This window comes from Lemur catta, chromosome 6 (assembly GCF_020740605.2).
Source record: "Lemur catta isolate mLemCat1 chromosome 6, mLemCat1.pri, whole genome shotgun sequence".
Classification (NCBI taxonomy): domain Eukaryota; kingdom Metazoa; phylum Chordata; class Mammalia; order Primates; family Lemuridae; genus Lemur; species Lemur catta.
In genome coordinates, this window is record NC_059133.1 from 58252330 (window position 1) to 58275185 (window position 22856).

A 22856-nucleotide genomic window follows, 5' to 3' on the forward strand; every position below is an offset into this window, starting at 1 on the left:
GCAGGTCTGTATGAGATACTAGTGCCCTCTGCTGGACATGCGTACGTCTGTCCAGTCCCCAGCCTGTCCCAGTAGCACATGGAGGAGACAAAAGAGTCACTGACCATGTTATAAATATCGTTATTTAAAAAACAAAAACAAAACAAAACACACATATACTGGGTCCTGGGCAGGAGGAACAAGTGGTGGAGCCGGCGGGCAGGAGCAGGCACTGATGCTAGAGGGTGAGGACTCTGCCCTCTGCCACCCAGGCTGTGTCCACCAACCCATCACTCTTCCCTGGATACCCCTTCTCTCACACTTCATCTACTGGCGTCACCCACCTCATATGGCATGTACCACCCGTCTCTGGTCTGGGGCTGAGGGCGAGGACTGCGCTAGCTGTCCGGGGAAGAGGGAACCCTTGAACACCAGGAGCAACCTCGAGAGGTGCCAACAGTGGTGCGCTGGGCGTGGGGCTACTTTAGGAAACGTGAACACAGACCAGACTACGGAAGAAGTCTGAGGGAGACAGCGAGGGTGGCCCAGGAGCCACGGCCGCACGCAGACCCAAGGCAGACAGCAGTGTGTTGGTCACTGGTGATCATCCAGCTGCTGTAAGAGTGTGCGCCGCCGCCGCTCCAGCTCGCCCTCGCTCAGCTCGCTTTCCGACGTGTCCCAGCCCGTCTGTTGGAGCAAAGGCACAGCTCACCCTCAGCCCCACTGAGGGCCGTGGAGGCCTGGAGAGTAGGGGCTGGGACCCCCGCCTCTCACCTTCTCCTTCTTGATGCCAAAGCCTGGGGAACGGTTAGGGAGCTCTGTGTGCCGGAGCTCCCTGTCCTTGTCCTGTTCCTGTTCTTTCTCATCACTGTCCTTGCCAGCTTTCTCCTCGGGGTCTGTCTCACTCTCAGGGCTGTTCTGTAAGAGGCCAGAGCCCAGCTCCTCAGCTCCTGTGCAGGACAGCCTGGAGGCAGGTGGAATAGAGCTCACAGCGTAGCAGGGCCTTAGGCAGAAGTTCCTTCGGTACTCACCGACTTGTGTCTTCTCTTTTTAGTTTTCTTTTTTGGTTTCTTGGCTTTCCGAAGGCCATGATCTGGAGATAGAAAAATCTCCACTAAGTCCCAAAAAGAGAAAGGAGGGCTCATCCTTTTCTCTGCTGTAGCCCCTCTGTTCATTCTTCACGGGTGGGGACCTCATGGTCTCAGGCAACAGTCTGAGGAAGTCTGAGTCACTCCGGTTTTCCTTCTCCCAGTTTCTTGCCTGGGCAGGGACAGGAAGTTCTTCCTACTCTCCCACACGAATAGTCCCAGTCCACTCTACCCTCAAGGGGGTTGGGACTTGCCAACGGCCTCCTCTCAGTCTGGGCCAACAGTTCTCCAGCTCTCAGGCTCCTAGCAACTGCTTACCTGATCCAAGGATAAGGTGGGAGGAAGGGGAGCCCCGTCCTCCAAGGGCAGCACCCCCACTTTCAACCGAATCAAGTGAGGAAGAGGGCTCAGAGCCTGACTCCGAGGGGTTCCGCCTCCTCCGCTTGGGGGGCCGGAGAGATGGTGGGGGCAGCTCCTCCTCTTCCGACTCAGAGCCCTGGGCAGATCACAGCAGATAGGTGTCAGCGCAGAGGTTCTCTGGCTTCCAGAAGCCCTCGTCTGGGAATTGGGGACAGAGAGGAGGATCCAGGGCCAAAGGAACCCTCAAATCTCCCTCCAAGGGAGGTGATGTAGGGGAAAAACAAGAGAAGTGTTTCTTACTCCCCCAAACAATCCAGCCTCACCCCACATCCCTTCTACCCGCTAACTCACTGAGGGTGAGTGGGAACGCTTGCGATGGTGCTTCTTGCCCTTCCTGCCGTGCTTTCGGCCTTTTGTGTGGAGGTGCTGGCATTCAGTCTGCTAGAGGCAGAGGGAGAGGACAGCACCAGCCTTAGCCCCAGGAAGGATCCTACCTCCTAGAACCTGGCTTTGCTTCCCTCTCTCCAGGTAGGGCCTTCTGCCCATCCCAGGGCTCCTCAGGCCTCCCCCCTCCCTTAGCTGGCCAGGGAAAGCAGACCCCTAGGGGTGAGAGGCCACCGAGGTCTCTGTTGAGCTGGCCTAGGGAGTTTAAAAGGGCCTGGGACAAATCCAGAGAACGAGAAGTCTGCCTCACCTCCAGCACCTGGAGAAATTCCCGGAAGAGCCGGATCCGTTCCGACTCCAGGGTGATCTGCTCAAAGGCTGAGTCGCACACAAAGCGCTCACGGACCTTGAACGGGGAGAGCACTGCTGATCAGACCAGACCCCGTTTAGCCCGGTCTGGACACTGCCACAAGCACAGGGCAGGGCTGGGGCAGAGGAAGGAAGGGAACTGGAGCTGGCCCAGGGCTGTGCTGTGACTGGGGTGGGCCCTCAGAGGTGGAGAAGCACCGCTGCCCTCAGGCTTGAGGGGTGTTTGGGGCCAGGCTGCGCTCCTGACCTCTTCCCAGGTAGTGCCTAGCTCCAGAGCAGGCACGGCCTGCCTCAGCATGCTTCGAAAGGCAGCTTCCCTGCGCCGCATCCTTCGTGCCTCCTCCTTCTCCCGCTCCCTCTCCCATGCCTCTGCTTTCTCCAGCAGCTGAGGGTAGAAGGGACACAGAACAGGGTGACCCAGGAGGGTGGGTGCCTGGGCCCCACTCAGGCATACCTTAGGAGGTGGAAAGTTGGGGTCTGGTCTTACAACTGTCATCCCCTGAACTGGGACTAGAGTCGGGGACGGTGAGCGAGAAAGAATGGAGTAAGACACTGGGATGAGTTAGAGAACCGCGCCCCACGCCCTGCCCAGCCCCTCACACTATTGAAGGTCAGCTTGATGTTGCCTGCGTCCAGCGCAGCAGCCCTCTTGTCAAAGCTTATGACGTGGGCGAAGTCCTCAAAGGCTGTGTTCACCTCCACGCAGAAGCCCCGGTCCTGTGGGCACAGCAGTGCATGAAGCAGGGGGCACCACGGGCCTGGGGGCCAGAGCTGGCACGTAGAGGGGTCAGACTGCAGGATGGTCAAGAAAGCCCCCACCTCCAGAAGAGAACCACAGGACTGTGACATGCCTCAGAAACCAAGTTGTCCAAGTCCTCCTCATCTGACAATTAAACCCCCATGCCTACCCTTGATTTGGATGTCACATGGAGCTAAAGGGGTTGGGAGGTGTCTCCCAACTGCTGACTGATGCCTGAGTTTCTCACAATTAGCTTTGTTCCTTTGGCTTAAAGCTCTGGTGCCAGGTGGGCCCTCCCGCTGCTCAGCAATGCTCCCGTGCCTTCTCGTTCACCATCTGCCGGTGCCTACCGTGGCTCTATTTACTGAGGCTTGCTATGTACTAGGTACCGTGATGAGCGCTCACAGTGGCTCATTTACTCCTCACGGTTCTGCAGGTAAGTATAGGTCCTAGTACCCCAGTTTTATGCAGAAGGAGAAACCAAGGTTTAGAGAAACTAGAGCACTTGTCCAAGGTCTCACAACTTACATTCGGCTGGGCAAGAATTCTACCCCAGGTCTTTCTTCTCCTAAAGCCCGTGCTTTCAACCACCACACTCACACAGACCACTGTCCTCAGGAGAAATGGAAGCTACCAGGTGTGCAGCTCCCCACCAACATGGAAAACACCTCCGCAAGCCAGGCTCTTATGTTCTCATCTAAGCCTCACAACAAACATCCCAGTGAAGTAGAGGCTCAGAAAAGTAATCTCACTTGGCCCAAAATGACACCAAGTGTTAAGTGGAGCCACTGGAGTTCGCAGTCTGGCTCTTGAGTGAGTTGGGCACAGGCCAGATTCCCTTCCCGTCCCCCCACACAGCTCTAATCTCTGGCCTTCCTACTGATGGCAGACGCATGCTCCTGCTTCTTTCCAAGAGTACTTCCTCAACCCACATGCTCCAGCCCTTCTCAGACACAGCATTCCCTCTCAGGGGACTGAAAAGCTCAGTCTCACCCTCTTCACTGGCTCCTTCCATCAAGCACTCACCTCACTTAACCTGGAACATTCCATCCGCCCTGCTCTCACCTTCCTCAAGCTAACTACCTCTGCTGCTTTTCCTTTGTTTCAAAATCTCTTGAAATGCAGCACAAAGGAAAAGTAATAAACATTTATTGCAAGCCTATTATAAGCACGACACTTTACAGATGTTATTTAATTCTCACAACCTTCTGGATTATCTCCAATTTTCAGATGAGGAAACTGAGGCTCAGAGATAGGTAACTTGCAGAGGTCTCAGGGCCAAGGAGCTATCTAAGATGTGTGCTGCCTCCATGCCACCCCTTCACAACACTACTCTCCCAGTGGCTGCTCACGTCCTAATGTTCAAATCCAAGGCCACCCCTTCTTGGTCCTCACTCATCTGATTCTCCTCAGCACCTCTGCTGTTCACTTCAACACTCCCCTCCCTCTCCGGGTCCCTTCCTCTCTGGCCTCTTTTACTTCTCCTGCATGTGCATATTCCTGAGAACAGCACTTAGCCCTTTTTCACTGCCCGATCCATACTCTCCCTAGCAATCTCACCCTTCACCTCTCTCCTGATTTTCAGACACATACTAGCCTGGATGTTTCACAAATACTTCAACAGATCCAAAGAGAATATTTCTCATGAAAACCCCCCATATGCCAAGCGCCCCATGGATCTCCCACCCAGGCCCAGATATTTTGTCTTCTACCTGCTCCAAATCCAAGGCTCTTTGCATTAACCTATGGGATGACAGGTGCCATGAGAGTCCATCTGGCTGTGGATGGCCACAGGGACTCCTGGGCTTATGTGCCCTCGCCAGACAGGAACCCAAGTGGGGGACATAAAGGGGAACTGTCTCAAAAAGCTGCTTTCTCAGGTGGTGTGGAGAGAAAGGATTCAGTGAGGACAGGCCCCCCCCGCAGGCCTGTCAGCAGCACCTGCCACTCTGTGGTTAAAAGTTAATTGTCCAATACAATTTAACTATCCTGGTATTAGGTATTTCTACTTTATATGATTATTCTGTTTAACATATGGTATTTGCTTTGTTCCTCCCTGCCCTCGGTTGCTGTCAAGAATAATTCCCCAAATGGAATTCCTATTTTCCCCAGCCCTGCTCTTCCTACTCGATCTTTACCAATGGTGCCGTCACCCACTGCCCTGACATCAACCCACTCCTGCCTTCCCCACAATTTCACAAAGCAGTCTGTCAACTATCCCACTGGTTTTAAACTTTCATGTTTTTTCAACAGCTGAAACATTGTATAAAAAGTCTTATGTAGAACCTTAAAGCATAAAAAGGATGTCAGCTGCTCCACTTGAAAATAGCAGAAGTATTAAATCCCCCACTCAACCCCCAGCCCTTGCTTGTCTCACGGCAAGTATGCGGAAACCTGGGGCATTTCAGCAGCACAGCTGAGCGCTACGGCTCTCTCCCCGCCTCCCACCTGCATTCCTCCAGTGGCCTCCTGAATCATCTCCCTGCTCACCCTCTTCCACGCCTCTAACTCAGTCTTTAGCATCTGGTGCTTCTCAGAGTGTTGTACCAAGTAGCCCCGACAGCAGGGGAGTCTGGGGATGAGTCAGAAGAGGATGACTCGAACTCAAAGTCTGAGTTACCTGCCACTATTACTATTGGTATCTTGAGGTTTCAAGAACTGTCCTACCAGCACCTCCACCCACCATCACCTCCCCTAAGAACCCAAGTACATACTCGACACTGAGAGGCGCTACTATACACCACCACCAGTGGCTTTTCTAAGACACCATCTGATCTTATCATTCCCCGGTTCCTCATTACTTACAAGATAAAAATCCAAATTTCTTATTTTAGCATTCAAGGCACTTTACATGCAGGACTCTACTTCCAAACTGGGGCATGTGGTTTCAGAGAAATAGAGGAAATCACAGGAAAATGTGACACATCTTACATAATGGTAAATAATTTAAAAATATTAAATTTATATTAAACAGAAAAGTAATACAGTATTAAAATGCAACACCTACATGAATTTGTAAGGCAAAACACAAGACTTCAAAGAAATGTATGTGCAGTGGGACATTTCTAGCTTTATTCCCAGACCCATCTCAACCCAGGTACTAGGTTACTCTTCTCTACAGTTAGGTGTACTCTGGTGGAACAATCACCATTTTCAGACAAGGAAACAAAAGTTCAGAAAGGTTAAGTGACTTGTCTAAGGTCACACAAGTAGCAAATGGTTAAGCTGGGACTTTTACCCCAGTCTGCTTCAAGTTCTGCTCCTAAACACTGTATTATACCATCTCCTCAGATGTATTAGACTGTTCTTCATTTCCATGAAGAAATATGCTTTCTCCTTATTTTCTTTTTTTAGAGCACAAGGCTCTCTTACTTAGTTCATCATTCACTCACTTTTCCACCTTTTTTTTTTTTTTGAGACAGGGTCTTGCTCTGTTACCCAGGCTGAAGTGCAGTGATACAATCATAGCTCACTGTAACCTCAAACTCCTGGGCTCAAGTGATCCTTTCTCGGCCTCCCAAAGTGCTGGGATTACAAGCACAAGTCACCACACCCAGCTACCTTTCTATTTTTGATAGACATGGATATTGAGAACTATTTCTCTTCTCTGGTATAAGAAAAGGAACAGTGCATATGTTATGATAAATGATCTTCTCATCATGGAATCGTGCCTTTTGCTGCAGTATCAAGAAGGCACTAAGGAGTGGTGAGGATAAAGATGACTTGCCCTTTCTAAAAGAGAAGTGGCAACTCAGCTGGAATCCACAGAATGCCTTGCAAATTCAGCCCAGTGTTGCTAAATAATTCAAATTGACAAGACAAGCTAAAGATTCAGATTTTTATGTGAAACCTCATGATTTTAAAATGTTAGCAATAAATTCCAAATTTTTCTAAAACATTGTACAGGCCAGAAAGAACAATCTGTGGGCTACTAGTTTACAATTAGTTATGCTTTTTGCTCCTCACACCTGGCATGTCCTTTCCATGCCCTTGCCTTTGCTCTTATACTACACCCTATACCCAGCACGCTCCACCCCCCTCCACCTACTCATTCCTAAAGATGCAGTTCAAATGTCAATTCTGATTCCTGTCTCTGTAATAACTCCTGCCCCTCTGTATAACAGTCCTCCTGTCTATCTTCCTATTAGAGGTCATGACCTCTTGTGGGCAGAAATTATGTCTTATTCATTATTGTATCCCTAGAATACAGTAAAGGACTTCGTTCTCCTGAGCCAAGCTATAATGTTCCTACAAAACAGGACTTCTCAGGGAGTCTTGTCCAGGGAGTGTGCCCTGTACCCAGCATGCATCTATTCATGACCCCATGCCTCCCTCACCTTAAGGATGTCCTTAATGATCTTCTTCTCATCATGGAATCGTGCCTTCAACTCCTCTACATAGAACTTGAACAAGTCCAGAGGGGTGGAGCCTGCAGGGAGGGAGGGAGGGGGGCCTGGCGGGCGGCAGCTTCCCAAGGCCTGGGGTTGGGGCCGAGAACAGGACCAGGAAGGAGGGGCGCAGAGAGGCTGGCAGGGCAGGAAGCCAGGCCAGAGAAGGGGGAGCCTGGCTGCCTTACCCGGCTGGCCCAGCATGTTGGCAAAGCGGACATCAGTGCTGACCGCTGGGTAGAGCTCCATCCAGGTGGACATAGAGTGCAGCTGCCCGGTCTCATGCAGCTCGTCCAGGAAGGTCTGAGCAGGGAGAGGCCAGTTATAGGGAGAATGAGATAGGGAGGGAAGCAGAGCCACAAAATGAGGAGAGGCAGGAACAATCCAGATTGAGAAAATGCAGGCAAGAGAGGCAGAAATGAAGAGCTACAGATAGGGAGGCTGAGAACAATACGAAAGGGAAGACTATAAATACGCAGAGGACAGAACAAAAAAATGAGAACAAGCCAGCCTGGGAGGCAAAGAAACAGAAACCTGCCTGCAGCATCTTCTTGACTACATATTACAGCAAAGTAACACCCACCACTACTACCACCACCACTGCCACCCAGGAGCTGGGACATAAGCTCTGCCAGTCCGGCTTCCCTCCCAAGGGAAATAAATATGGCCTAGCTGCCTGGTCATGCCTGCAGGGTGCCCCCTGCTGGTAGTTTCTGAGTGCTGCATACATCTAGTCTCCCTAGAAGAGCACAGGCCACAATTGAGGGCACACAGCAGAAGCAGACTGCAGGCAGAGGCCTCACCGAGCTTGGACAGGGCTAGGCACAGACAAGACAGGCAGCCTAGCCGAGAGGAGACAGGGAATGGATGAAGAGATTGTGGTCTGAGGCAAAGCTGAGCTCTAATCCAAAAAGCCAGCAGAAATACCTGAAAGGCCTCCCTGTTCTTGCGTTGCTGGCGACGCTCCCGAAGCCGAGCCCGCTCTCGCTCCTCCTCCTCCTCCCTCTCCAAAGCTCGGATGTGCTCCTCAAAGCAGATCAGGGCATCTTCCTTGTCCATGTCTAAAGGCAGGGAGGAGGTTCAGCAGACACCATACCAGCAGGACACCCTCTGACTCCAGCACCCCTAGTGTTTAAATGATGCTGCCCCTATAAGTACTAGCAACACCAGCATGGTGGGGAAAAAGCTGGGGGAGAGGGCTCTGTGGGAACAGCCACTGGAATGGTGGTTCTTGAGAGGAGGATCATTATATTAATTGTATAAGAAAAAAATTAGCAAATATTCAGCTCCTGTGAACTCAGTTACGGGAGGCCATCACAGGAAACCTGTTGTGTTGGGACCTGAGGTTTCACATCATATGGAACTAGGAATCAGTCAGGCTTTGATGCAACCTCAGAAGGAGAATTTATGATTATTGTTAGTGATTACAGACCAATACCAGCTTATTGTAACACATGTGACCAGTTAAGGCCCATAGTGCTATGATGATTAAGACTATATTCACATGGGCTATAGGTAGCAGCAGCAGCATCTCCAGGACTTCTGATTCCTATCCCAGAGCTCTTCTACCAAGGACACAAAATGTCCAAGTCCACAACGGACCCCACAGGGAGGAAGGAGGTGTCCTGAAGATGTCCTGGGATTCCCAGAGTCCAGAGAGGTGCAGGGACTGAGTGCTGGGCACTCCTAGGATGTCTGGGAGGGCAGGAGGTGCAGAAGAGTGGTGTGAGGCAGACTCTGGGTTCCCAGGTTCAGCAGGAAAAGGGAAGGAAGGGTTGGGAGTGGAGACCCAGGCTTACTCTGCAGCTGATGGTCCTGAGCAAAGCTGGGGTTATCCATGAGGTACTGCTGGGCCTGGGACCACGTGGTTTGGAAGGTGACACTACTCATCCCATCCAGGATGCTCTTCAGGGCCTGGATGTTGCGGCGTCGGAGCTGCTTGGCCTGTTCCTGGGGGGCCACAGGATTAGGGTAAGGCAGGGCAGGCCAGAGCTACCTAAGTAGGTTGGCCAGAGGAGGACTGGTGGAAGAGAAGGTAGCTAGGGAACCCTAGGAGGAATGCCAGTCTCAAGATTTTTGTATCTTGGGGATGGGGAGGGAACACAGGTTACAGACCTACCTCTCAAAGACTCCTCCTTGCCCTCCCAACACCCAAGGCTATAGGCCCAGGGCAGAAATAGGGGGATGTGCAAGTGCCACACCAGCTTCCAAATCAGGAGCTAGGACACCGGGGAGTGGAGAAACGAATGGCCAGGGACCATAAGAAAGCAAAGACAAGGAGAGTCCAGGACGAGACTGGACTGAAGGATCCAGCCCAGTGACATTACCTTTTCCTTCTTGGCCAGGAAGAAGAGGACATCATCATAAACCTCTTTTCGATCCCTCTCAGGGACCACAGCCCAGACCTCTAGCTCTCCAAAGGTCTGTTCTGCCCGCCTGTGGAGCACATGGGCTGTGAGTAAGTAGGCAGAGAACAGAGACCCTGGGCCTTTGTGTTCTCAGGGTTCCCAGGCCCCAGCCCAGCCCAGCCCAGCCCAGGCCCCTGACCGGTAGCGGGTGGTGGAGGTCATGCGTTCGTGCTGCTCCAGGAAGTGCTGCAGGGTCTGCTTGGCCTCCTTGGCCCTCAGCCGGGCCTCTTCCTTCTCCTCCTTCTCCCGCTGCGCCTTGTAGGCATTGAATGCTTGCTTCTTCTCACTCAGTTTGGGTAAGGCACTGAGGTGGAGATGGTGGGAGTGGGGTGGCGACAGAGGAGTCAGCCTGGACCACTGTGCACAGCCCACAAAGTAAGATGGGGAAGGGTCTCCACAGGGCTGAGTGGGGGTGCATGCACAGGCAGAACATCCAAGGGCACAGATGTCTGGGATCTGAACACCATTCATGGACAGGTAGTGGTGAGAGGCACTGAAGGGAAGAGATGTGGCTCCAAGACACTGCTAATACTGGATCCCCTTGCTTTGGGGTTCTCAAAGTCACCACCAGACCTCTGCCATATCCAGCCCCCTCCTTCCCCAATTAATTCAATTTGATTAAATTCAACAAGCATTTATTCAATGTCTCATGTCAGATGCCCTTCCCTCTCCTTCTCCTGGAGGCCCTCCAGCTTTTCCTCCCCCTGCGCCCTACCCCAGTCTATCACTTTCCTGACCCTGGCCCCTTGGGGCTGAGTGTTGAGCTGGGGTTTCTCAGGGAATCCCTGCCCTAGCTGCTCTCATAAACAGGGCCTGGCTCCCACTGCCCAGGCCTACCTGTAACGGGGGTCAGTGACCACCATCTTCATGGCCTGTTCCCATGAGGCATTGGAGGGGACAGCCTGGAATGGAGCGGGTGGGGGTCATGGGGTCTGTCCACCACCAGCCCCTTCCAGGCCTTCCCTGGAAGCCCCACCCCCAGCACCTTGTCCCTCAGCAGCTCCTTGAACGCCTGTTTTGCCTTCTCCCGGTTGCTCCAACTGAGGCCAGACCTCTCTGGTTCTGGCTTTGATTCCTCCTCCTCCTGCTGTGGCTGATGCTGTCCAGCAGAACTAAGGGGAGAGAGGACTCAAGCACAAGGCCTCCCAGCTCTCAGAGCTTTCAGTGCCCCGTATCTCAGCCACATATCATCTCCTCCTTGCTCCCTGGGCAGCCTTTTTCTGCCCTTCAGAGGTCATGCCTAGATCCTCACACTGCTCCTGAGAGGCCTGGCAGAGGACAAGGGTTGAACCAGGCTGGGAGCCTGAAAGCAGCATCTGGAATGCCATGGGGGGGCAGCCTCACCTGCTGGGGCCCTCCTCCAGCTGCTGCAGGAACCCCTGCTCCAGGGGCTGAGGAGCCTCTGACACATCACAGTCTTCACTCCCGCCTGGCTCAGGTTCCAAGAGGCCTGTGGGCACTGGGGTGGGGCCAGGAGGTACAGGTGGGGGGTCGGGCTGTGGCTGAGGAGGCTGTGGCTGTAGTGGCTGTGGCTGCTGCTGCTTCCTGCCGGTGAACAAGAAGAGCAGTGTCCAGGAGTAGAGCAAGGATAGAGATCAGGGGCTGGCTGGTCTCTACCCTGGGAAGGACTGGGACCGGAGCGGACAATTCTACAAGGAGACCAAGAGCTGGCCCTTCCTCCTACAGAGTGGAGATAATGCAGAATCCACTCCCACGCCTCCGGTGCCCCAAGTATGAATGAATAGGTGGGCAAGGTGGGTAAGTCACTCACCCTGCAGCCTCCTGTTTGACTAGAGCTGCAATGGGAAAAGACAACACAGTCAGTCACAGGGTAACAAGGAACCCCCAGAAGCCCTAATCAGGCCTAGCCCCTCCTCTACCTAGGACCCCTCACCCTCCAGGTCATCCAGATCCTTGGGTCGGGTCCAGCGGGATTCCTTACTCTGGTTGTTATAGTAGTAAGGTTTGCCTGTGTCCGACTTGTATTCTTTCCAGGGACACTGGGACAGCAGCAGCTGCAAGAGGATGGGTCAGGGGATATCAGTGGGCTAGTCATGCTCTCCAGCCACAGTCAGGGGAGCTAAGGGGACCCAGTGAGGAGAGGACACAGGAGTCTTTAGCTACCGCCTAGCCTAGATCAAATGGGGGAAGGTGGACTTCCTAAGATCCTAGGGAGATATTTTCAGGGAGGATGGAGGGTGGTGAGGGATCCTGGGATCAGAGGAACCATGAAGAGTATGGCTAGAGACTCAGGGGAGGCCAAGGACTTGAAAGGGTCAGGGCAGCTGAAAGGAAGGGCCAGAATGCCCCGTTTAGGACCTCCGCCTTGGACTTGAGCACGCTGGGCTTCTCCCACACGGACTGCTTGTCGTCAGCATTGTAGTAGTAGATGCGCCCATCAGGGGCCACATGCTCACTCCATAGGGCCCTCTGTGGGGGGGTGGGCACAGAATGGTGGTCAAGGCCCCTTTCCCAAAGCCTCTCCTCACCCCAAAGATTTAACCATCAGCCCCCCCCCACCCAGCCTTTCTACCCAGAGACCCCTGAGCCAAAAGAACTCACCGGAAGGCCTGTCCCAGCCACAGCAGCTAAAAAAGAAGCCAAAGGAAACATTAAGTCCTTGCTCCAACCTCCATCTTATCCCCACCTATTCCTCCCTTATTCCATCCCCAGTAAATATCCCTCTGGTCCCATCAACATCCCAGGCTCCCTGGCATCCCAACAGGCATGATCCAGGGTGGGCTCCAGTCCATGGTCCCCTCTCCCCTATACCCCCCAACCTCCGAGCCTGGGGGGAGCAGGCCCCCAGAAGACTCACAGCTGGCGGTGTCCGCACCTGGAGCCGTCTGCCGAAGAAAGAGGAGGGGGAAGGGTTGGGGCCAAGCCCAGTGGCCCCCCAGGACCCAGGCCATGGGGGATGGAGAAGCAGGCCAGGCCAGAATCCACGTGTCCTGTTCCCAGGGATCTCTGTTCCCTAACAGGCTTCCCCCACCCTCCGGGGCTATGGCTCTAGGATCCCAGGGGGGAATCGCATAGCAGCTCCATTCTTCGTTCTCCTCAAGTATTTTGTTGAGTCAACACCTAAGGCCCATTTCTCCACAGTGGATGCCAAATTCTACATCCTACCCCCAGACTCTACATTAAGCGACAGCACAAGAAGGTACAGCAAGATCCCCAGGTGCTATTGCCTCCTCCAGAGGCAAAGAGGGTATGAAGAAGGGACCGTATTCATGTGTCCACAGTGCATGGCTCTGTGAGGGTGAAGAGTGTTTGGCATGAGTGTATTCCTTAAGGGAGCTGGGCATGGCTGGGGAGTAGCAAGAGAGAATGTGTGTGCCTTTGGGAATGAGTGGGAAACTAGGAAAGCTGAGTACATTGCTGGTGAGGAGGATTCGAGTGTGGGGAGTGCTGTAGGGGCAAGGATGGATGCGATGAGAAGAGGGAAAGAATGGAGGCCATAACCCTGTACTCCGAGTTAGACCCTCAGGACTGCAGAGCAGAGCCTGCTTCCTGCCTACCCGCAGTGCTTACCGCTGCGGTGACAGGCACTGCTGGCATTAGCATTCCTGGCATCATCGGAGGTACCATTCCTGGTATCTAGGGATACAAAGAAGACAAAAACCAGCCACCAAGGTGAGAGCAGGAACAGGCTGGGCAGTGTACCCTGAAGGGTCATGAGAGATCCCACTGAGGCCACGACCCTCACTTTGGCACCTCGTCAGGCAATCCTCAGGTTCTGGCCTCTCACCCTTGCCTGCAAGTTGCCTCAGTCATTCAGCAGACAAATCCTCGTGGGCCTGGCCCAAAGCTCCCTTCCCTCCGCAGTTTCTGAAGCCCAAATGCCCATTCGCATCTCCACCCCCAGCTAAACGGACAGGGTTTGTTGAGGCCACAGGGGAGGAGAGACAATTACCTGTGTGAGTGGAGGTGGCGCCCCCATTGGTGGAAGCATAGGGGGCAGGATGCCAGGTGGCATGGGGGGGATGGCTGGTGGTCTCTGACTCAGGGGGGGTAGCCCCATCGGAGGAAAGGGTGGGGGGATCCCTGGAGGGGGCATCTGGAAATGAGGAAAGGAAGAGACACTGAGCAGAGAAGACACTGTCGTATCAGAGGCAGAGAGGACCTGTCAGGAAACACCCACCACCTCCCACCCCAAACTTCCACCCTGGTTCTGAGGCAATTCCAAGGTTTTAGTTTGAGAAGCACAAGGCATGAAACTGCCTCCCTCCTCACCACTGAGAAAGACCGATAACTGAGGGTGTTCTCTGGGCCTAACAGGCAGGCACACAGCTTCTTGCTTAAGAAGGGAAGGGAGAGGGAAAAGGGAAGTGTAACAGCACCAGACTGTGCCTAGAAGGCTCCACCTCTTCAATTCTCCCCCAGAGAGGCCTCTCAGATGAAGGGGCAGAAGGCAGGTACCCAGTTCCCCAGTTCCCTGCCTCCCATGCCCTTCTCTTCAACTCATGACCACCAGTGCTATTCCAGCCTGAATTCCGTGGCATATTAAAAGAGCATAGGTAAGGAGTAGTGAAAGAGAAAGACAGTCCCACTCTGCCCTCACACTAATGGGGTCTTTTCCCTTCCACTGCTCCTACCTCCAGCCCCAGTGTGTCCCAAGGACAAAAAGACAAAGAGGGAATTGTCAATTTTATGGACTGAGAGCTTAACAGCAGCTCTCCCCACCCCAATGCCCAAGCAAAACCATCCCTCTTCCAAGGGCAGCAAAAGGGGGCATCACAGGAGAATTCTGCTGGCGATGCAGCAGTGGCTAGGGGCTGGGGTGCAGGCTGGAAAAGCCAAGCCCAGGGAAAGACATAAAACTTACGAAGGGTGGTGGCATCATGGGGGGCCCCGGTGGGAAGGGGGCAGGCGCTGCTGGGGGCCGGGGACCAGAATCGGGAACCGACTGTTGAGGGAGAGAAAAGTCATAGGACCCAGGATGGGCACAGAGATGGGCTTTTGCAGAAGGGAAGCAGAAGAGGTGAGGATGAAAAAGGAGCACAAAGTTCAGAGGCAGGGTCTCAAAGCCCAGTTTCTTACCCACCCCACATTCTGAGCCCTGGGTAGGTTTAATCTCTCTGTGCCAGCCCAGAGCCAGCTGGCTGAGCCCCTTCCATGTCATCTTTATTTTGGAAGTTTCCATTTTGCCAAAGCCACAGAAAAGATGGAGGAGGCTCTACTACAGGCACAGACTGGCTCTTCCTAAGGCTTTTAATCTGTTCTCCCACCTGTGGGCAAGGCTGTGCCTCTCTCAAACCAGTTAAATAGAGGTCTCTTTTACTCCCAAAGCATCTAGGGAGGGAGTGGCCTCTTTTCCAGTTCTCCTACCTCAATTAACCCAGTTACAGAGATTCCATCCAAAGCTCTCAAAACACAAATAGTCACTAGTCCCTTAAAGTGCTATTCTCCCTAACTCTCCTCTTCACTACTAGCTTCCTCCCCTAACTGGCCTCAACCTTAGTCACTCACTTTGACATCTTCTCCTCCTAATCACCAACTTCATCTCTTTAGCTCTACCTCCACACCCGTTTTGGTGGCCATCCCTTCCTCTACAAATCCTGAACTCCTCTCCCTGCAGATGCAGGCTTTGGACAGCCGAGGTCTCCCCATCCTACACCTAATGGCTGACCACATCCCCTCCTTTAGTTCTCAGCTTAAATATCACTTATTCTAAGAAGGCTTCCTGACTCTACTTAAAGCAGCTCTTTCCAATTTGTTCTATCTGATCCCCTTTTTAGTTTCTTCATATATACAAATTTGTAATTATTATGTTTGACTGGATATGTGTTTCCCACCCCCACCCCCACTAGAGCATAATAACGTTCCTATGAGGACTGGGATCATAACAGACTTGTTGAAAGCTGGATTCCTGGCACCTGCCACATTGTCTGGCACATAATAAGTACTCAATAAATATTGAATGAATGAAGAACAAATAAAGAAACAAATCCTATCTATACAGAACCTTCCAATTCTAAAAAGTAATCTTATAGGCATAGCCCCACATGGCCAAAGTATGTTGTGTAGGTTTTCATTTCAGTATTATTTGTAAAAACAGAAGACTAGAATCAGCCTAAATATCCAATAGTAAGGAACTACAAAATTACACACACACACACACACACACACACACACACAACAAAAGATGACACACAAGAAGTTGGTGGAAAGGGGACAGAGGTGGAGGAGAGACTTCACTGTATGCCCTCTTGTACCCTATAAATATGCAACCATATGCCTACATAGCCTGCTCAAAAAAATAAGTGAACCGAGTCTTGGAGATATAGCTAAATGGCCCTGCACTTCTTCCTCTGCCTGAAAGTTAGGGAGGGGATGGTAGGGGGGAGTTCTAGGGAAAGGTGGTAGCTGGCTGAAGAGAAGCCACCTCATTGATGCCCAATCTCCCCTGGGTTGAGTAGGCTCAGCATTTAAAAATGCTTTCTTAGCTCTACCTTTAAAACACCTGTCCTTCATCTTGTCCTAAGAAGAGAAGGGTATGAGCTAAAACTACTCCAACCTGACTCACCTTCCCTCAGTGTTCAATGACTTTAGCTCTGTATTCAGACTTGCTCCTGCCCTCTGAAACTCTCCTCAGCATGGAAAGTCAGAAACGAATCAATATGAGAGGAAATCCAGTTTTCCATGTCACACTTTCCCACCTCAAGCTGCCTTAGGAGCCTCTCTAAGCTCCCAGATAACCATCTTTTCCGCCCTAACAGATTCTGGGTTGCCCAGCTCAGAGACTGGTACCACATCTCCCTCTTTCTTGCTGATACATCATTGAGTCTATTAATTTACCTCCTAAAGATCTCTTGAATCCACTTCTCTCCATTTCCTCTTTTACCACCACCACCGCTCTTGTCCAAGCCATTGTTTTTTCATCTGATCTACTGCAGTGGCCTCCCAACTGTTCTCCTCACATCCATCCCAATCCGCAGCTGTAACAAGTGCACCTCATTACTCCCCTCGCTTAAAACTCTTCAATGGCTTTCCACTGCTCTTAACATAAACACCAAAACCCCTGCCAGAACCTGTGAGGCTATGGGAGGGAGGTCTGCTCCCCAATTACCTTGCCAGACTCCCCCCAGCTGAGCTCCAAGGTCTATGTTCCAGCCACCCACTAGCTCTCGGTTCTCCCACCTCAGATATTCACTTGTGCCTGGTTCAACTGTGTTGGCCCTGCCACGCCCACACACCTTGCCTACATACACTTCACATCTACCAAACATCTCGTCCTCAGGAAAGCCTTTCCCAGCCCACTGAGCTAGTCAGAGCCCTCTTTTATATGCTCATACACCACCATGTACCTTCCTTTTCGGCAATTATCCACTAGAATTTTATAGTTATTTGTGCAATTCTGATTGTACTATTACTTTGCGGCACTAAGGAAAAAACAAATGCTACCAATTAAATTGATACTCATGAATTTTAAGATGCATCCTGACTTCAGAAATGCTAAAATGTGTTAGAATCAATGAAATACAGTATCTTCAAGCCCCCACTAGACTGAAAACTCTAAGGTCAGGGACTTTATCCGGTTTTACTCACCTCATATCCAATTCCCATTGTATTCCCCACCCCCTCCATCAGCACAAATTAGGTGCTAATAAGTATTTGTTGACTCAGTGACTTAATGGTCTTGGCAAGTCCCACAAAACAGCAAGTGTCCATTGGTAAAGCCTAGTAATAATTCAGGGAGCACAAACTGTCATACCCTGAAAGGACCCTGGCAACCTCCCAAGGTAGTCCCCCTTTTTCAGGGAATAATCTGTCCAAGGTCTCACAGCTGGTTAGGGACAGAGCCAGGACTGGATCCAATCTGTCCTCCAGTCCTCCTCCCTTAAAAGCACAGTTCCTGCCACAGGAAGCAGGTCTCATTTTCAATTTAGCATATCCCCAGCAACCTAAGTGGTTAAATCATCAAGGATCCCACATTTTCTTGCTTGAGAACTAATGGTGGTTCCCTATTGCCTATCCTACAAAATCTCTCATCTAACATTCAAAGCCTTTTAACAAAGGCCATCCCACACTCTTGTTGGCTCATCCCGACTCAATGGCTTTCCTCCTACTCTTTGCACAGGAATTATTACCCTCATGTGCTTTTTATTCTACTTTGTCTCTTGCTTTGTTCAAGATGGTCCAATATTCACCTCCTCCAGGTTACCTTTAAGACTATCCCACACACATACATACACTCCTACCGTGTCCCCTCAGAATAAATGCTGCACTACTTTGCAGAGTGACTCGCTACTCTGTGATGTTTGCTGGGTGTTTCACGTGGGATTGCCTGTCTCCTCGATCAGGTGGGGATTTCCCTACCTCCAGGGATTGAGTTTCTCCCTTTTAAACCTCCCCCCAAAATGTCTAGTCGGGGCCTTGCACACAAAGGGCTATGATAAAATGCTGTCTCACTCATCACCTTATTAGATTTTTGCATACCAGAACATCCTAAAATGGTACGTGCACATGTACCCATGTACATTTATATAAATTCTCTCAGTATAGGCTAATTGTGACAGAGGTAGTTTGGCAGAGGCCTATGTGGCTTGGGGAAAGGAAACTGGAATCAAATACCGGCATGGGAACACTTAAATAATAAAAAGCTAACTGTATATGACCATCTTCAACTTGAGATGAAGACCTCTGGCCAGCATTCAGACACTGGCCTGTTTTGGACAGTTCCCCACAAAGATGAGCAATGGAATCAATGTAAATTGTTACGGAACTTCCAAAGCCCTTCCTTCCCTGAGCTTCCCCTGTGCTATGTATGTCCTTTCTTTCCTGACACACCCCTGTCCCTCCCTCACCCGGAGCAGTGCCATACAACTTTGGGTCTTATTTCACTCTAGGTTAGAATCTGAAGAAGTAACCAGTGAGAGAGAAGGATACAGGAACAGGGGCTGAAAGAGAAGCAGATCCTGTGTTTTCCCTAGAACAAAAACACATTTGTGGGCTAAGGTGGGGCGGATAGATACTTGATCAGTGATCATCATGGGTTCACCTGGGCCGGTGGAAGGACCACGCCCAACACCAAAGATGCAATCAGTTTTTTTCATTCTTCACATCTAAGAGTCATCTCAGAACTGAGCTTTCAGAACAAGAACAAAAGGAGAAAAGGACAAGAATGGAAAGACAGAAGGAACAGAATGGAAAGAGGGAATGACAACAGCTAATAGCTAATATTTACTTAGTGCTTATTATGAGCCAGACACCATGCCAAACACTCATTTAAACCTGGCAACCATCCTGGAAGTTATTAACACCATTTTATAGATCAAAAAACTGAAGTTCCAAGAGATTTAAGTAATCTAAGGTTCCAAGAGATTACATGGGAGAGGTAGGTTTGGAATCTAAGCAGTCTGACTCTAAAAGCTGTGCTTTCAACTATTCCATGAAGCTGCCTCTTATCATGGATGACGGTGCCACAGATGATATTTCTTACACTCAGATTCATTCCCGTTTTCTATTTACCCCAAACCTCACACAGTCCTGAAATCCTCAGAGAGCCAGGTGATCCCAGGGTCTGCCTGGTTTGACTCACTCTCACTCCCTGAGAGGATCTGTGCTGGAAAATGAAGGCTGGGAGGCACATCTCTCAGAAAGAGGTAGCCATCATCAAAAAGAAAAGGCTGAGAAACAAGCTGTTCACCCTCTGAGTATCTACCTGCTACCCTACTTCAGTGGCCCCAAACAGCACCTGCCCTTCCCTCCCTGTCACCAACACCATCCTAGACCCCTCTCTCCTGTACAAGCCCTACTCTTCCTACTGTTCCCCAAAGATACCAGGGGCCTTACTAGAAAATATCTTCCGTTGCTTCTCTCTGATCCTGCCATCTCTTCATCACTCTCCCTCTGAAGAACAGAATTTTACTTCTGGTCTCCATATTTCTAGGGTAGGTCTCCACCTCCTCCTCTGCTTCCAGAGTTTCTCCAGCCCTCCACCAGGATTCCAGAGGCACTGGCCAGCCTGCTCCAGCCTTGCAGGCTTTATGTCTACCATCCCCCCACATCCCTGAGGATTTTCTCCAGCCCTAGCTGAAGGCTCCATCTTCAGCCTTCTTTCCTTCGCTTCCCCGTGTCCTAGAACCCATTCTCCTGAACTTCCTCCTCAAAAACCACCCCATTTTGGAGCTGGAAGAGATCTGGGGTGTCATTTTGAGGCATTTTCCTTCTTTTTTTTTTTTTTTTTTAATTGATAGGAAATCTGAGGCCCAAAGAAAGGTAGTGACTTGCCCAAGGTCACACAGAGTCGGCACAATTTGTTGATGACAGAGCCAGGGGCTGGGAGCCTCTCTTTCCTCAGAAGCCCGCTCTTCATCTCTGGAAACAGAGTCTGGCAAATGCAGGGAAACGGAGCAGGGAGTCTCCAAGTGGTCTCATGGAGCACCCAGGGCTTCCAAAGGGAACAAGCACTAAATCTGGGGAGGGGCATGCCATAGGCCAGACATCCCAGGAGAGAAAACTGTGGTCCCACCTTTCCCCTCGTCCTGCGGTTCCCTTATCTCCCGCTCTCTCTCTTCTTTCCCAACCTATCTCCACAAACCCATCCCTCACATCTTCCCTTCTTCCTCCTCACCCAGTCCCGCAACTCTCCTCCCTCTCTCACCCGCTGCCGCACACCCCCCGCCATGCTCCATCATGGCCTCCCCCGCCCCTTCTCCCCCAAATCCCCACCCCCATCCCCCCTCCTGGGCTCCTCTCCCTCACCCCTGGTTCCCCTTGCCCTCCCCCGGGATCCTGGTACCCCCAGTGGCCTCCCCTCCCCCCTGCCCCGGGCCCGGGCCACAGGAGACTCTGTGGGACCGCCCCGGGCCCCTCCACCCCCGCGCGGGTACGTTACCATGCCAGAGCCTCGGAGCAGCTGGGCCGGCTCAGCCCACCCGCCAGTAAAAGCCGTTCTGATTGGCCAGGCCGCAGCCGGGAGGGCGGAGCCAGTGGGGGGTCGCACCCCTTCGTGGCCGGGGCTCCGGTTGCTCCCGCCGACAAGGGGGGCTCCAACCGGCCCGGTGTGCCCGGGCCCAGCTCCGCCCCCCGGCGCGGAGAGCCAGGCCCCGCCCCGCGCCGCGGTCCCGGGGTCCGCCCCCAAGGGGCGGGGCGCGCCTGCTCCCGGGCTTGACTGACGGCCCCAGCGGCCAACGCTGGGCTGCGCCAAGTGGCGCAGAGCGCGAGTGCCTTTGCGACTCCCCTGCTTCGGTGCTGCCTGTCGCGTCCCCGGCCATCGCTCCGGGGTCTGGGGTCTGGGCCGAAGAATTCATTCCGTGTATAGGATACCCTTGCACGTCACAAAGCATTTTTTAATTTGCTGTAATTATTTTTAGCACTTTCACATTAATTAACCCATGAATTATTTATTGAACACCTGTTAGGTACCAGGAACCGTTCCAAGCACTGAGCATACAACAGTTTGAAAAAGAGCAGACAATCCCCAACATGCCTGTCCTTAAGGGTGTACACGTGCTTTGCTTCTCACACAACCCTGAAGTACTTTTGGAATCTGGCTCCCACCACGCGGTGAACTCAACAGAGCAGGGGCCCGATCTTTTATAGGAATTTAAAATGTGAGATAAATATGTTAGGTAGGTAAGGAAACTGTAACCTAAAGCTATCTGATGAACGTGTAGAAGGTCTCAAGGCATGCGCGTACACAAGCATTGAATGCCTTCCCGCCAAAGCCTGGATAAAAAATGCTTCCCGTTTGCTTTATTCATCTGTGCTTACCTGAGTCAGTACTCCGTGCTTAGCACTGTGCTGGGTTCCTGAGATCCAAAGACCTGTGAGCCGTGTGCGTCCCTGATTGGAAGGAGCTTAGAGGCTAGCAGGAGAGAGGTAGAAAAACAACTAATGTGAAGTGGAAGCTGATGTCCTCAATTAAAAGTGACAGACAAATGGGAGGAAAAGGAAGTGGGATTCATTCTGGAAGGCTGCTGTAGAGAGAAACTTCACTGTGGTTTTTGTAAGGCTGGTGGCGGGCACCCCTCCCCTCCCTAATGGAAAAAGAAGCCCACGAGACCTGCTGAGAACAATGCCTGCAAGGCCCAGCTAAGTTAAAGAATAGCCACACCTGGATGGTTGCCCTGATAAGGGTCTCGGTTCCTAGAGTCAACACATACCACCGGCCCCTCCTATTTCTCAATACCCGCCCGAAAACTGCAACAAAGAAATTCCTCACTCTTCGCACGGAAATATTCCCACCGAAGAAACCCCCATCCCCCAGCCCTAAAAACATATGTAAGCCCACTCAAAACTTCTGGGCTATGCGACTTTTCAGGCCCCTCTCCCCCCGGCCCCACTTTCGGGACCCATTAATCTCACTCAGGAGCGCTCCAATAAAGCCTCTTTACTTATCCCTTTCAACTCTGCTCATCTTTCTTTCTCTGGCGCCAGCTTATCCAAAAACTCTTACATTTGGTGCCGAAAACCGGGAGGGTGCTTTGACTTTTGGCTGCACCGCCCCTCCCATAGACTCTGGTCTTAAACCTTACAGTTTTAATCACAATTCCTAGGTGGCCTCAGATGAGGGTCTCGGTCCTGAGGTTTTCAGACTTTATTATTGAGAACTCTAGGTATAGAAGTTTAACAGTTCCACAAACTTGTATCAATCACATTTTATTTTTTAAATTTTTTAAAATTTTAAATTTCTTAGGACATATAGATACATATTTTAAAGACTCAAATAATTGCTTAAGATTTGTTAAGACGAACAGCAGAGCTCTGCCCCCATCATCTTCCCCTCTCTGGAGGCAACCATTTTCAGCTCTTTCAGCTGTTTCTTTTGGCATTTACCTTCATCCCTCTGGCCTTCCTGCGGCTGCATCCCTCCCCACAGTGTGAGAGTCAAGAGGATATGCCATACAAAGCCCACTTACCCACTTATAGACTGTATTCTTGTCAGGTCCGGCCTCTTGGTGGACTGTTGTCCTGGTTCTTTGGCTCCTTGCTTGAAAAATTCACAAACAGGGCTGGTGTGATGAAGTGACCACAGACAGGAAGCAATTCCACACAAATGGCTTTTACTGCAGAGAAGGGACCTATACGAAGTGAGAGTATGTTCTAGAGAGGAACGAGTCAGTCTCCACAAGTGAAGAAAGAGGTTGAGGACTCCCAGGTGGTTTCCTTTTATTGGCCTGGTCCCAGCGAGGAC

General features: G+C 51.6%; 1 protein-coding gene across 15 annotated transcripts; it reads right to left on the reverse strand.

The window, feature by feature from the left end:
• Positions 1 to 103: 103 nt before the first annotated feature.
• Positions 104 to 22844, reverse strand: PRPF40B (pre-mRNA processing factor 40 homolog B). 15 transcript variants are annotated; one of them, XM_045554987.1, is made up of 26 exons: positions 22582 to 22843; positions 21434 to 21527; positions 14541 to 14621; positions 13629 to 13772; positions 13247 to 13312; positions 12534 to 12561; positions 12278 to 12303; positions 12035 to 12145; positions 11610 to 11730; positions 11487 to 11511; positions 11060 to 11260; positions 10701 to 10827; positions 10553 to 10617; positions 9855 to 10019; positions 9635 to 9743; positions 9107 to 9257; positions 8235 to 8368; positions 7257 to 7610; positions 2781 to 2897; positions 2428 to 2565; positions 2122 to 2217; positions 1779 to 1868; positions 1386 to 1563; positions 1011 to 1072; positions 754 to 897; positions 104 to 666 (listed from the first exon to the last, which is right to left on the reverse strand). In XM_045554987.1, exons 3-26 carry the CDS (start codon positions 14556 to 14558, stop codon positions 574 to 576), a joined length of 2763 nt encoding a protein of 920 aa, XP_045410943.1. In that variant the 5' UTR covers positions 14559 to 14621; positions 21434 to 21527; positions 22582 to 22843; the 3' UTR covers positions 104 to 573. The 15 variants fall into 15 exon arrangements, with proteins under 15 accessions (XP_045410943.1, XP_045410948.1, XP_045410947.1 ...); XM_045554992.1 differs by lacking the exons at positions 21434 to 21527; positions 22582 to 22843 and adding an exon at positions 20556 to 20736 and having other exon boundaries at positions 1779 to 1865; positions 7257 to 7348; positions 7496 to 7610; XM_045554991.1 differs by lacking the exons at positions 21434 to 21527; positions 22582 to 22843 and adding an exon at positions 20556 to 20736 and having other exon boundaries at positions 7257 to 7348; positions 7496 to 7610.
• Positions 22845 to 22856: the final 12 nt, after the last annotated feature.

Excerpts from the sequence above, each read along its gene's own strand:
- PRPF40B (XM_045554981.1), bottom strand. Across the intron at positions 13,773-14,540 it reads CCATGATGCCACCACCCTTC|ATGCCCCCTCCAGGGATCCC; the intron begins GTAAGTTTTATG and ends CCTCATTTCCAG. Across the intron at positions 898-1,010 it reads AAAAGAGAAGACACAAGTCG|AACAGCCCTGAGAGTGAGAC; the intron begins GTGAGTACCGAA and ends GGCCTCTTACAG.